At 29.7% G+C, this 15,469-nt stretch overlaps 2 protein-coding genes across 7 annotated transcripts; one reads left to right on the top strand and one right to left on the bottom strand.

The window, feature by feature from the left end:
* Positions 1–681: 681 nt before the first annotated feature.
* On the bottom strand, positions 682–7,612 carry RasGAP1 (Ras GTPase activating protein 1). 4 transcript variants are annotated; one of them, XM_034319377.2, is made up of 16 exons: positions 7,512–7,612; positions 6,578–6,698; positions 6,230–6,499; positions 5,986–6,142; positions 5,725–5,912; positions 5,313–5,648; positions 5,041–5,242; positions 4,748–4,966; positions 4,545–4,669; positions 4,332–4,463; positions 4,058–4,099; positions 3,883–3,989; positions 3,558–3,801; positions 3,152–3,493; positions 2,754–2,969; positions 682–2,660 (listed from the first exon to the last, which is right to left on the bottom strand). In XM_034319377.2, exons 1-16 carry the CDS (start codon positions 7,564–7,566, stop codon positions 2,504–2,506), a joined length of 2,913 nt encoding a protein of 970 aa, XP_034175268.1. In that variant the 5' UTR covers positions 7,567–7,612; the 3' UTR covers positions 682–2,503. The 4 variants fall into 4 exon arrangements, with proteins under 4 accessions (XP_034175268.1, XP_034175269.1, XP_034175265.1 ...); XM_034319378.2 differs by lacking the exon at positions 7,512–7,612 and adding an exon at positions 7,335–7,496 and having other exon boundaries at positions 692–2,969; XM_034319374.2 differs by having other exon boundaries at positions 694–2,969.
* Positions 7,613–9,743: 2,131 nt separating this feature from the next.
* Positions 9,744–12,881, top strand: Not10 (CCR4-NOT transcription complex subunit 10). Of its 3 annotated transcripts, none has more exons than XM_076691569.1 (9): positions 9,744–10,488; positions 10,572–10,894; positions 10,976–11,082; positions 11,164–11,321; positions 11,395–11,594; positions 11,664–12,303; positions 12,390–12,499; positions 12,572–12,650; positions 12,729–12,881. In XM_076691569.1, exons 1-9 carry the CDS (start codon positions 10,080–10,082, stop codon positions 12,782–12,784), a joined length of 2,082 nt encoding a protein of 693 aa, XP_076547684.1. In that variant the 5' UTR covers positions 9,744–10,079; the 3' UTR covers positions 12,785–12,881. The 3 variants fall into 3 exon arrangements, with proteins under 3 accessions (XP_076547684.1, XP_076547686.1, XP_076547685.1); XM_076691570.1 differs by having other exon boundaries at positions 9,745–10,488; positions 11,164–11,315; XM_076691571.1 differs by lacking the exons at positions 12,572–12,650; positions 12,729–12,881 and having other exon boundaries at positions 12,356–12,484.
* The last annotated feature ends 2,588 nt before the right edge of the window (positions 12,882–15,469 follow it).

The raw sequence follows: 15,469 nt of genomic DNA, 5'->3' as shown, positions 1-15,469 counted from the left end.
GAATGTTGTACTCTTATGTTAATGAATGAAGATTGTCATACATGTTTCTCTAATTAATTATTTATAACATTTACCAAAGGGAATAAAATAAAGATTTTAAATATAAATCCACTAAAAAAGCAGTCTTATTTGGATTAATAAAAATGAGTTTACTATAGCTCTTTTCATATATTATAAAACTAATATATCTGTGTAATCTAACACATTTAAATGTTATTCTTTTATATTTCTAATTTTGTTAAATCTTTTAAGTATTATGTGCAACTTACATCCAAATAAATAATTTATATCTATATAATGATTTCTATATACAATGTACATTGATATTTCAAAAATAATTTTACATGAATATTTAAGATTAGTGATATGCATTTTTATATACAAGTGATTTAAAACAGGAATAATTTTCCTAAAAATAAATGCAGCACAAAATTGTACCCCTTATTCACAAAGCAAGTAATATAATAAGCAAATTGAACCCAATGCTTTTAATATATTACACCTCAATCATTAAAAAATTTTTTAATAAGATAATTCAGTATATTTATATGTTTTTTACATATTGCTCTTTTAAAAATTGTGTTGAGGTACAAAGACAAATTTGAAAGCCATTATAAATGACATCATGTGTATATTAAATATCATTTTATTCTTGAAATATATTATATTATTTGATTTGATTGTATAAAAACCATTATAACTAGTTCAATTTTCTACATTCAAGTACTATTTATAAACATATAATGTGCTTTTTGGTTATTTTTTACAAGTGTCTAGAAATCGGAAACATTATTACAAGCACTATTAATTGTTAAAAGCATAATATTAAATAGAGGACATTATAATTTGACGAAAATATGTATGATTAATTGTACAGAGACAGTGCAAATACCTTAGTAACTGTTAAACAATTTCATTCTTCTAATAATGAGATCATAGACACAGTTTCTTAATTATAAATTTGCTCAATCTGCTATTAGGTATACGTCGTATGCACATGTGTTTTCAACTCTTCTAAGTAAAACTTAAATAAATAAATAAAATTTGTGTGATGACAAAATGCCCGTTCTGTGCAGTACGATAATAAATTTCAAAATATTGTCCAAATGATAAAGCTTTGAGTTTATATAATTTAAAAATAATTAATTTGATATCTGCATATAAATAAGAAAGATTCCTTGTTAAAGGAGCGTCAATTAATACAAAAGAAAAATATACAATATATTTGATTTAAGCATAATTTTAATGTTGAGAGCTATTAAAAAAAAAAGAATTGCTTATATAGCAAATATTTTTGTCGACATATAACAGTAAATCGTTTTTTTAACGTCATTAATTTTTTTATAGAAAAATATCTTAAAAGATATGTTAAACAACTAATTTTAACTAGTAATATTTTACATTTGTACAGTTATTTAATTATTAAATTAATCATTTTATTTTCATAATAAATTGGATGATATGTTTTTATTACTACTGTATTATAGTTGATGAAAAAATAAATTCAACAACGTGTGTATGTTAAACTCAACTATCTTTTTAAAGTTGATGATATAAAATTATATTGTAGTCTGTTAAAACATACAGTATTACCCTTTAAGTAGCACGAATTCGGGTCCGCACCTTGAAGAAACACTGTATACTAATAATGTTTTCTTTAGTTTGTTTCTGTTACTACAATGCAAGACAACAATTGAAATTGACATTACGATATTCTTTATTATACTTAACTAACTAAATAAAAAATTAAGATCTATAAATTCCCTTATTAGGATAGGATTTTCGTACTTCTTCCTTTCATATAAGCAATTGCTCTTTCTTATCGAACATTCCGTTAACCCACTAAAACACGTAACGTATTTACATTAAATTACTATTTTACAATAACAGAACCTCACAAGATCATCTGAAGTTTAATTTAAACAAATTTATACGTTTAAATTTTTGACACATTCGAGTTTCCTTATCAACAAGAATACTGTAGTAATAAAAAGATATTGTTCCATTTTTTTAAATTCTAATAATATTAAAATTTCAAAAATCTTGACTTATAAAATGTAAATTATAATCTCTTTGAATTAAATAATTTGTTTCTCAGATTTGTTTTTTAATATCACTAAATATAAAAGAAAATATTCGAAGTTCTATTGTTAAGTAATTAATTCTGTATGATGAAACAGAAACAGTAAAAACATAATACTCTACTATAAAGAATAATCATGTAACAAATTTTAGTCAGTCATCATATTTCTCCTTATAAAAAAGTACCTTATTGTATAAACAATTTTTTGCTACCTTTAATGATTCGAGATACTATTGAATGCAAATATTTAAACCGCGTACGAGAAAGCCAGAAACATACAAAGAACATTTCTTAGATTTCATTAGAATAGATCTTCATAATGTTTTAATGAATTAAAACATTAATGGTTTAGATGATTATTCAAAGAATTGAAGAACTTATTAGATGTATCATTTCTTAATTTCGTTACTATGGATTCGCTCAATATTTTGGTATACTTATAGCTGCTATTTTTCTCGATAATGTATCAGACATATTAATTCCCTCTGCTGCTAATAAACTGGAGCAATCCAATCTTCTATTGTTTTCTAAATTTGCATTTTTTTCTGACTTATCTGTCCTTAACGTATTATGTAAACTATAATCAAATTGATTGAGATCATTTTGTATACTTTTAATAGCATCGGTGTTATTTTCATACCGTCGTAGAAAAGTAGTTTCATTATCATACCTACGATGTATCGAGTCAGAATCTAAACATTTTATAAATGTTTCATCGTACGGTTGATCTTCTATTTTTCTAGAAAATCCGCTATCATAACAATGATCAGTTTCTACATAATGTTGATTTAAACTGTCTGTTTCATACACACGTTTTGTTAACTGATTCTCAAAGCCAGCTCTAGCGGCTAAGTGAAGGTAGTTATCATCCCCGATTGGAGCTTGCCTAAAACGATTATATAATTTTATAAGCAAAAATAATATAATCATTTTAGAAATAATTTAACTACTAAACAATTTATTACTAGATAGTTATTTAAACATTCTATTATTAAATTGTCACTAGTATGTACTTGAAGAATACTTCATTGTTGCATACATAAGATTAATTTGTTTCAATGAACTTACTTGCTTCCATACTTAGTGTCGCGTGCTAGTCTTCTAAAGTAGGCTCTATGTTCATGCTGTAAAGCATATGCAGCTTCTCTTAATACAGTTAAAGTTTTAAAACACGAAGGCACATCTTCTATAGGAGATCCACCACCTGGTATAATACACATGTCATTAGCTCCATAAACAGCTTGACATTCACATGCACTCATTAGCGTTTCAAGCCTCGGCATATTTGTGAATATCAATGAATGTATCCGTTGCAAATCTCGAGCTGGATCTAAGACCATACGTAAGCCAGCTTCTATAGCCGGTGACACTTCACTACATCCTGGAGCAATTTCAGCCACTGCTTTGCAACTATAATCAATATTTATTAATGATTGAAAGAGATATTATATTAAAATGATATTGCATAACATACCAAAGCCAATGACCATTAATATATGCACTTGGATGGTATTTCTCTAAACGATTACTATTCGTACGACAAATTTTTGTCAGAATATCAATCCATTCTTTTTCTTCCACACAATTACTGGCTTGAACATATAATGCTCGTTGTGATTGAACAATTTGAAACATATTTTTCATTTTAAAAGAATCTTCTTGAAGTCTTTCCACAGCTAAAATATCTTCGAGCGGTATTTTACATAAAGGTTCTTTTCCTATAAAACGTTTTACCATTTTTTAAATTATAAAATATTCACTAAGATGACATATCACTTTTTATGAGTACATGTATTTACCTTTTGTTTTAGAATAAGTTAGATTTTGTGTAGTGAGCCTAAAGTACCGCTGTTTAAAATTTTTACGCCCAAATCGTTTTCTACCTTGCGCTCGTTTTATCATTACTCTGTAATTAAATACCACAGCTACAAATTTATATCAAAAGTTTTGTATCACGATAACATTACTACAAACCTCTTATTACAATCAGAAGTATGCATGAAGAGGAAATATGTTCTGTTAGAAACGTTTTCTATTAGCAATAATATTATGTATATATAAATATCGAAATATTATTATTTAAGCTTATCTCATCAAAGTTAGTAATTAATAAGTAAAATAGCATGACAATATATTAGTACGAGAAAATATTTAAGTACGAAAATTCATAAATTTTAAACAAGCTCAAAGGAAAAATAAACATGAAAAATTATGAAAATATAAAAATGATATGAACTAGCATACATACCCCTCCTTTAGAATAATTGGTTGTTCTTGCTGAGTATTTGGTCGTTGTTTCATAATACCACTATTGCTACTAGTTGAAATCAGTTCCAGAAATTGTTTTACCGCTTGGATATGCCTTTCGGTATAAAATTCTCTACGAAATTGATTCAGAATAGAACGCACGAAATTTGATTGTTTAGAAAATAAATTTGATATAATTTTTATCTTTATGTACCTATATACACATTCCATATATTCTTCTTTACAAACACTACCTGCTCCACCTCTACAACTTACTAAATTTCCTAGACTCTGAATTGTTTTGGAAATTAATGTTAACGTTCTATTAGTCTGAGAATCCTATAATAATAATAATAATATATTAGTAGATTTATAATAAACTGCTGATAGTACTGCATTACAATAAAAGTTACTTACAATTTGCTCAGTAGTAATGTCAAATAGTCTTGGACCCAATATTGCAGGAGCAAAAAATCGTAGAAAAATAAATCCACTAATAACTGAATATCTTACTTCTTTATTTTTTGGAAAATGTGTTGCTGCAAGTTCTCTTAAGCACCAAAACATTTCACACATTAAAGGTGGACATCGCACACCCGATGTTGTAATAGCAGTAAACACTCTTTCCACATATTCCTATTTAATTATATGACTGTATATAATTTATCGCAATAATAAAATTATAAACAAATCTTCATTCTGTCACATACCTTTAGATTTGCTAAATTAGTTTGAATCGTATTTGCATCCTTCACTCTAGTTGGATCTATTTCACATGGTTTTTTTTCTAGAAAAACTTGTTCCATAGCTGGTCTAAGTGTACTATGTAAATAGTGTAAACCTGCCAATCTCATACCTTCATCCATCATTTTACTTACTAATGTGTTACCGCGAAATATTGTTGTTGGATCTCTTTAACAAAAATTACACATGAAGGGTCAAATTTGTTTGTTATAAATACACTTGTACGTAATTTACTTACGTTAATTTAGAAATTTCATGACTAGCTAAAGCTCGCATTACAGAAACCAACTGCCCATAATGTACTAACACTCTAACTAATGGTTGAGCAGCCTCCATTTTGCTTGCCACTATTTCTCCCAAAATATAAACAGCAGAAGAAGTGATTGGATGAACATTGACACTTTGTAATAACAAGTTCCTAAGTTTATCATACATTGCTGATGGGAAAACATGATCTGCTGTATAATGGATTTTTAATCGCAGTGATCCTAAATCCGGTAATACACCAATTGGAGTAGAACTATTGGAAATTTTATTTGGACGATGTTTTGTTGCTCTAGGCTGTAGAAAATACCTATTAATAAAGAAAATAATGAAAATTTCATGAGTCTAAAATGCAACAATCTCTTAGAAATAAATGTTATAAATACCATGCAGTTGATGCATTGGTTGGTTGTTTTTGTAGGCCTCTTAAAGTAATCCTAACTTCACCCAGAAAGGCTGGTTGTTCTCCCATACCAGGGGATGCATGCCATAAACCAACAACTACTTCACCTACTTCCCCATGTTCTATGGGGCACTGAGAAATATCCTTCTCTTTGGATTCTGTTATTTCTGGCTTTAAAAGTATAGACAAGATCATACATCACATAATAAAACATTTATATAATGATAATTTATGTCAGTTTTACCTCAAAGGTGAATGTTTCATTAAAATATGGAGACACCGTTTTTTTTTTAATTTTTGTGCGTTTTAATATCTGTTTTCCATTGCTATAAATGACTGTCACGGTTGCAAATGGATCACAGCCACCATTTTTAAGAGTTAAGTCATTACATTCTATAACCCTATAAATAATAAGACATTACTTATTTGCATATTAATTGTAATTATTAATAAAATTAATTGAATACATGTTTCACAGTATAATTTACCTTACTGTAAGTTTAGATTGAGCATGTCCAACTTGAGGTTGAAGAGCAAGTTCCAAATGTGCTTTACCTTGTACTTCAGAATCTGCATCAACTGGTCCCAATGGAAACCAATGCTCCTTATTATGATATTTAGCTAAATCTTCCCTTTTTATTGCCACTTTGCCCAAAATTTTATCTTGCTTTAAATGCCTATCCCGGTCATAAACATAAATGCCAAGATAACGAAATTTTCTAGGTACTTCAAATTGAAATTCTTCTCCAAAAAATGGGCTGTATCAATAAACATTTATAAATACATTTCAGAACAAGAAAAAGCTTAATAAAATATGTAATATTTTTTATATTCACCTGAGAGTTCTTTCCATTGTTGCTGTTCTAAATATTTCTTCTTGATCAAGAGATAATGTACAATATACATCTCTTGCACCAGGAGATCCATGACTTCTTCCTTGTAAATTTTTTACTTCACCTAAACATGATTAATAATTTTTAGATATTACATGAAATATATAAAGATGAATATAATTGATATATATATCTTCAATGTATAAATTAAACAGAGTTTGGTAACTTTGTGAATGGTAACAGTGATTAAAACTGATTAAAAAAATATATATTAATTAAAAATAACATAGATCTTTACTTATATCAGCAAGTAATATAAAATAAAAAAATATGAAATATCTTAAATTATGTGAAAACATGTAACAAAATACACATGCAAATGATAATATTTAATTCTTTCATAATTACTCAATTTCTACTGTCATACCATTAATGTTGATATTGATATTGAAACAAATCTTAGTACATTTACTAATGAAACAATAAACACAAAAAAAGTTATAATTACTAATCGTTAATATCCTTATCATTATTTTGTATCTAATAATAATTACATATTGGCATCTTAATAAATACAATTAATTCTATTTAATGTTAAGTATATATTTCGTGTAGGGACAACGATGCGTGGGAGTCGAGAATGTACGCGTACATTAAAAATGACCAAAAGTTAGAAGTATTACTACAATATAATTGCGGAACAAAACTGTTGATTGACTAAACGAGAGCATAACGTAAATTGTAAAATTAATGCCTTTACATTTTGGTAATAAACTTAATAATAATCGTGTGAGTCGAATTAGATGACATCCCAAACGAATAGTAGCACGCGTGTACGATTTCTTGAAATTACAATATTCTTATGATTTTTGCACATCATGCAATATATCCAAGTTCTATGTTGCCGTTGAATCGTGTTTCTAACGAATATTCGTACCGATTTTAATCTTTAATCTTTCTTCAACGCGAACTAGGCGCGTCTCTTCGGCCATGTTACCTCCATGACACTACTGAGTGACTACATGAACAGATGAAGAGGCGGTTCATTCATTCTGTGAATGGATTCGAAGCAGGGCCGTATTTCGCTACATATGTACCCATTTTTTAACAATTTGCAAATAATAAATTCTGAAAAAAAGCTTTAATAATCTTTAATTTTTAATTAACCTTCACAGAATAAAAGTAAGGTTAGAAAATGTGTGATAGTTCTCTATAATATTAATTATTAATCTATCAATATTTATGTTAAAAAATTACTTGCCACTGATATAGTAAAAGACAACGAAATGTGTAGATAACACGTTGCATACTATATATCTCCATTAATAAACAAATGCAGTATAATGTAATATCTATAGTATATACAACTACTTATATCAATCTAATCGTAACTAATAAAGTACGAAACGTAATACATGCTTACTTCTTTGATAAGAAATTCACAATGAAAGTAACTACTATCAGATAATCTTTCGATTATAAATGCGCGGTGAATGAAAACAGTAAATTAATAGAATTACAGATTGACGTTTAGTAAATATAATTTTAAGTTATCGACATAACCGGTATATTAAATAGATTGATGTATACGTTTTGTTTTATATATTCGCACTTATTATTAATAAAATAACATTGTTATAATTAAATAATTAATAAAATCTAGAACCTAAGCCAACAAATGTTATAGTACCCGTGCAACTGTTTGTTATTCATAAACTAAGGTACTTAGTTTTAGAATCCAAAGATGATGCATTTGGTGTATGGAGGAGTAAATAATACCTTCCAAAATCACCTGTAAATTACTGATACTTCAAATACTGATTACATTAACATTCTATGATACAATGTAATAGTATAAAGAGTTTAACTTAGAAAATAAAGAATTGAATATCTCGAAAGTAATTAATTCGCGAATTTATAATCATTGAATCTTTGTTGTTTCTGCTTGGTAGTTCTATTACCTAAGCTTTTTTTTACCTACAACTTTGATAGATACATCCTATATACATATATTCTGCCTTTATCTCAATGCGTTAAATTTGCTTGTCGCGGAATGAGAACAAACCTCTATGTCGGTACTCGGTTAACTACACTCGTGTAAGTAGTGAGCCACTTCCTGATGGCGCAATGGCTCGCTTCCTCTCCTCTGCTTTCCTCTTTACTCCTCTCTTTGTAGAGCTCGACTAACCACGTTACTTTCCCCTCTTTTATCTTCCTTCCTTTATTTTATTCTCTTTTATCTTTACTATTTCTTTTATGGAAAATCCGAAACTTGTTATCAAGAATAAAGAACTTTCATACATAGTTCCGTTTTAAGTTCTTTGCACATTATGCAATAGATCGTATCCAACAAATTAAAAACGATGTGTCTTATAATAAGAACCTTCAGATAATTCATGACAATCAAAGGTCTAAAAGTTGACAATTTTACTACTAAAAAATCCTAGAAAATGTCATTTCTTCTCTGATCCATTTTCTCATCATGAACTAACTGTTCCTGTTTAATGTTATGCCGAAACTGTGCGTTCTATTCTAACTAATGAATGTTTTACTTTGATTGCGTGATCTAAATTCCCTGAAGGATGTTCTACTTTAACTCTTAATATGATTTTAATATGTTCACTACCGCTCACGCGATATCGCGTGTGCGATCCTCGACGCTAAAAGGTAGCGGTATACAGGGACGGTTCTACTTCTGAAGTCAAAATCGCACATGTTAATCTAATTAAGCCTTAAATATATTATTATGTATACATTGAGGTATATATGTATTAGGTTTCTTTTGATTAATGGGAAAGAAAGAAGAAGAATCCTTCCACCATTTGTCATTTAAAAGTACATATGCATAAGTCATGTATCAATTATCAATCCTAGCTGCACCATTTGCACCCCTTCAGAGTAGATGGTAATTAATAAAAAGAGGCATCAATATCGTGTATAACAAGCTTTGTCAGATTTTTAAACACAAGAGATTCATAAATTGAGAAAAATAAACAAATTAAGTGAAGCGCGTTGAGCGTTGGGTTACCAAATACTCGGCTCCATCGCTTCATTACATGAATAAGAAAATATATTACGTAATACGCATATGAAAGAGAGAGAGTTTAAACTTTGCGCCAATGATTCTATTCGCTATATTCTATTATAAATATATTTCCCGCTAAATTTGATACATCCAGAGGGAACTGCTGGGTACTAAATAACATGTTGACTTGTCACAATGTTTGGCAAAGGAATAATGAGTATAAAAGCCTAGCCTTTTAGCTTTTAATGTATTTAAGATACATAAGGAATTAGTTTGAATTAATAGCAATCTAATACTGTTAATATTTTAATTTTCTTCAAAGCAAACATTTTCTGTAGTGTTTTAACCTTGATATAACCTCTACAGATGTCAAATGTGAAGTTTTGAAAAATTATTAAATACTAAATTGTTGCGAGTAAACGTTATAGGAACTACATAAAGTTCTATGACATGATAAACATCATTGTTTAATAGATAAAAATGGCTGAAACATCTGAAGTACAAAATAAAGATATTGGTCCTGTGGTTATCACAGAACAAGAACGTGAATTGGCTCAAAATGCAGTATTTGAATTTCAGAAAGGAGCATATACTAGTTGCTTGTCATATTTAAATAAACTAGAAACCCTTAGGCCAAAAGATCTCAAAGTAATGCACAATAAAGTTATAGTAGAATGCTATAAAAATGACTTGAAAAAGACAGAGGTATTAAGAAAGAGTTTAAATGCAATATGTGGACAAATGTCTACAACAGATTCAACAGAAACTATAGATGACATTGAAAAATGTGTTATGAGATATAATCAAGCAGTTTTGCTATTTCATACAAAACAATATAATTCTGCACTTCAAATTATGAATAGATTATTTGCTTTTATAGAACCTATGGGTATGTAAAACTAAAAGATTTATAACAAGTTCTGTTAAAAAAGTAAGTTGATAATGTTAAGTGTGTTCTTTTATTTTTTTTAGAAGAATCATTAGCACATAAAGTATGCCTTCTTCTTATAGAGTTGCACATAGCAATAAAACAACCAGATGCGGCTTTATCTTTGATTAATTATATAGAAAGTCAACTTATATCTACAGATAATTCTAAAATTGCACCTGTTGATAAAGAAGGTATAATGAAATCTATGAAAGAACAAAAAGAACAGAAAAAAGAAGTTGATACAGCTGTGGATGCGTTTAAAATAAAACTATTAAAATGTAAAGCTAGAATATATCTTATGACACATCAGTTAAAACTATGTAAAAGAGAATGGAAAACCTTAGTTTCCATGGGTACACCTGCAGTAAGATAATATGATATTTTTATATTTCATCTTAAATTTTGTTAAATCTATCCTTTTTTACATGTTTATTTTTACTTTCAGAATATATCAACTGTTTTTCTAAAAGCTAATCTTGAATATTTAAGAGGAAATTACAAAAAAGCTGTGAAATTATTAAATTCTGTAACATCCGAAAATGTGGAGTTCAAGTATGTTACATTACTTATTATTTTACATTGACCTTTAGAATTATTATAAATACATTTCTATTATTTTTATATTGCTTATAGAACTTGTGGAGAGTCCTCTGCTGTTTTGTATTATAACAACATGGCATGTATACATCTTGCTATGGGTAAACCGAATTTAGCTTGCTTTTATTTACGAAAAGCTTTACATGAAAATAGGTGCGCAATGGAGAGTGTACAAACGAAAGACAGCGGTAATTGTAATAATCAGGCTTCATTTTACAGCTCTGTCTTCAAAAATTTTAGAAATCTAAAGAGATTGTTCCCACTTAGATCCTTTATGTACACAACCATTGTACACACTTGGTGGAAATAGGCATTATGAGTTGATGTACAGTTTGGGTGTGTCACTATTACATGCAGGTCAAGCTTCGGTTGCTTTTGATTGTTTCATGGAAGCTGCACAAAAACTTCATAATAATCCTAAACTATGGTTAAGGGTTGCAGAATGCTGTATTTATTGCCATAAACCAGTAAGTGTATCTTATCTTTGTATTCCAACTTGGTATTCAAAAATAAATTATTTTTCGTATCATTTTCAGACCAACGAAGTTGATTTCAATATTCCAAAACGAAGAAAAGATTTAGTACAGAAAATTGTTGGTACTGGAATTTATAGGAAAATTATTTTAGCTTCTTCCCTTTCCAAAGATGTAAAATATCATTCTGAAGGTTTCCCTTCTGCCATTCCGCAATTAACTTTGGAATTTGCATCGTTATGTCTAAAAAATGCATTATTTTTATTACCAAATAATAATGAAGTTAATGTACCAGTGGCAACAATTGCTAACTCGCAGACAGTGCCGTTATCATTAACAGCTGGTCATAATTTAGGTACTCAACATTCAACTTTAATGTCACAAGCTACAACCATTGAAGCATTAAATTTGAGAATCAGTGTCTTGGCTGCAAGCGCATACGTTTGTTTATGCCTTGGTGATTACGTTATTGCGCTTGAACATGCTAAATCATTGTTAAATATCAATAAATTACCTGGTGCATATAGAATGCTGGGAAATCTATATGCGGCAGAAAGTTTGATATTTATGGATAAAATTAGTGAAGCAATTGAATATCTAAAGCCAGAAAATATTCAAGATTTGAATACTTTCGTACCATTTCCGGAAACTCAGGATAAAGATAAAGACAAAGGCGATGAAGTTATCTCAAAACCCATAAAGAGTAAGAATTATTTTTAAACTAGTACTACAAAATTATTAATCATTATTTATAGTTTTCAGTCACTGATTATCAATTATATGCTACAGTGTGGTACCCGACGACAGTTCTTACAGGTATCGCTGTATTACGATACAACCTAGCTGTAGCTTATGCAATTCGCGGTGAACTGGATAAATCAGGAGAAACTTTAAAACAGGTAATTTCAAATTTTTGTATGGATAACAGAATTATAAATAAGCCATTTTAATAGTCTATCTATTTTTTCCAGGTTTGGATGTCCAAAGGTCCGGATTGTGATGTACCCATACATGTAATAATGTTGGCTTTATACATAGAACTACAATTAGGTAATATTGATAGAATCTTTGTTTATAAATAATAGCGATGAAAAATATTATATATAAATGATTTTTTGTGTGTAACAGGTCATGCAGATATTTCAAGATCAATAATAAAACAACACTGTCCGCAGTACCGCTGACGGTAAATTTTTAATTAATATCTAGAGTGAATGAAATAAAACAGAGTTTTGTAAATGTAAATGGATTGTAAGTCTGCGTATGTAAATAAACATATGTATAAAATATATGAATCTCTCGAATTCTTATTGATCTTGTTCTTATTAATCATTTTAACTTTTATAAATTAATAAAAGATAATAGAATTAATCTGAAATAACAGGGGATGAACGTAACTAACAGTTTTTTTTTTATCATGGCAAGCGAATTGTCGGTATCGATTTCGCCAATTGTTACTGGAAGTAAGTTTACTGGTTAGAACTGGGGGCCTCTGGCCTGTAATATGGTCATGGCCGTCTAGGCGAATCACCCCAGGGCCTTATACTGGACCTTATTCTGTCTGACTCACACAGTTTCAGTGGTTCTCCACTGTCTGCTATTTCATTTGTTATACATATGTCCTTCTTTTACTTAATATGAAAGAAAAACAAGAAAACCGTCATTTCCTCTATACAGAAACATGAATTACATTTTCATCGATGACATAATATAAATTTTCAATTAATCGAAAGAGCAATAGTTTTATGCAATCACTGATGATATAATTTTAACATACAATGTATGTGATTATAAAAATAATAAACCGTTCAATTACACGAAAGATTTATGTATTTGGAAACTTCAATGTTTCTTTTATAAAAAAAGGAAGGACAACGGACCTCGTCCTAGGTGTGATATATTACGCGATTTCCTTTTACGAATCGATATAATACAATGGTGAAAAATACTACGAAATACGATGAAAGAAATAAGAATTTGTACCGTTTGCTTGTTTTTCGTGTTACATAGCCAAGGTACCATTTTAATCGGTATGCACCGTCTGCAAATCTGTACTGATCACACGTGTCCGTGGAGCCGAAGCGGACTTGATAAATTTAAAATAAAATTGATCCAACCATTTGGTGCGCTGCCCTGACCCAGTTCGCGTTTTGCTCCTGTCTCCAGCGAGTAGAATAAAACGACAAACACCAAGAATCGCCTCAGGGAATCGCCGCCCTCCGTGGCGGGAAATCGTCGCGAAACCCTCGAGAACTATGCGATTGAAACAAATTATAATTCCACAATAATATAAAGAAATTTTCTAGAATACCGATTTTACCTTCGTAACGATGAATAACAATACATAATAAATATAGATATAGATATTTAGCTACAACCGAATAGAATGTTTGGCGAATGCCTCGGGGCATTTATTTCCAGTTACGATTGATCGAAATAGCTAACACGTGTTATTTCACTTTCATCTATCACTTTGTACCATACGCTAGTACCCATATAATAATCAATCAGTGTCTAAGATTAATTATCGACGTTACTATCCTCCCACTGTTAATTTGATTGGAAATCAAAAGGAGGGTCTCCTATGAATCTTATGTTCTTCCAAACATGCTCTTTTTCTCATTGTATTTCTCTTCAATAAAATTAAACGCAGAATTGTTTTAAGAAGAACGGGCCTTCTTGAATTGTTTAAGAACATTGAGATCAACAAGGACGCGTGTATCAATGAAAAGACCTTTCAAGTCTAAGATCCTTCCTAGAGACCTCGGTAGATCCGCGATTCTAAGCGTTCGCGTCCTGGTTTCTCTTTTAACCAGCTATGTAATTGCGTGTGATTAATTAAAAATAAACTTATACACACGATCGAATAAAAGATTTTGCTTGGACGCGACATTTTCGAAAGATTTGGAACGATATCTTACGCAATATACGAAGCCATACCGCGAGAGTTATATACCAAAGCTCTAAATACTTTTATGTAAATGTTAATCCAATTTTGTTCACAATACTATTGATTTTGTTAGGTACATTTAATTTTTCATTACTTTTCTTTTCGTCCTTATATAAAACTGATCACTGTTACACAATCCTTTAAGTATTTATTGTTAAAATTTAATGAAATATAAAAATGGAGAATGAAAGTGGAAACGATGGAAGAATACGTGGACCATAATTGGTACGTAGCCTTCAATGATTCATCATCATCAATTTGGTTATTGTATGCAAAGTCCTATCAAATATTTCATAATGTCCCCAAGATATTTATCAATATTTTAGAGTAAAAATTTTGACAGAATAATAAAGGAATGTAGATCAATTATTGGGAACATTCTCCGCAAAAAGTATTAAAAAATGACCTTGACATCGTTATATATATAAAAAAAATGAAACACCCTAAAATACTTCAATCTTTCCTAACTACACTTTTCATTATCATTAATAATTCTGATAATATTTTGTTACGTTTTACCCTGCCTTATCCTGTACATGTTAATGTGAATATTTAATTAAAGAAACAAATATTAAATAATACCCGAGTTGATTACGGATACTTTTTTTGCAAACCCTTTCAATTCGATAACCTGCGCGTGTATCTTCAACCTTCCCCGCTACAGGTATGGCCATACATGGTACCAGCCGCACTTGACCTATATCTTATTATTCTGACAGCGTCCGGATGCAATGCGAAGCGTTTGTGAATAAGCCCGTCGGGTCTCTTCGAGGTTGCCGAGGTTCACCACCGCCATAAAAAAAAAATCCTTCCTTCCTGTAGCAGTCGTCTCGACATCCCGGCTTCCGCGAGAGACCCAGACAAGATCCAAGTGGCTGAAGAGTACGCGTCGATCTTCTAGTTCTATATTTTTATTTTT

Source organism: Osmia lignaria, chromosome 13, assembly GCF_051020975.1.
Source record: "Osmia lignaria lignaria isolate PbOS001 chromosome 13, iyOsmLign1, whole genome shotgun sequence".
In the NCBI taxonomy this organism is placed as follows: domain Eukaryota; kingdom Metazoa; phylum Arthropoda; class Insecta; order Hymenoptera; family Megachilidae; genus Osmia; species Osmia lignaria.
This window is presented reverse-complemented; position numbering and strand designations above follow the sequence as displayed.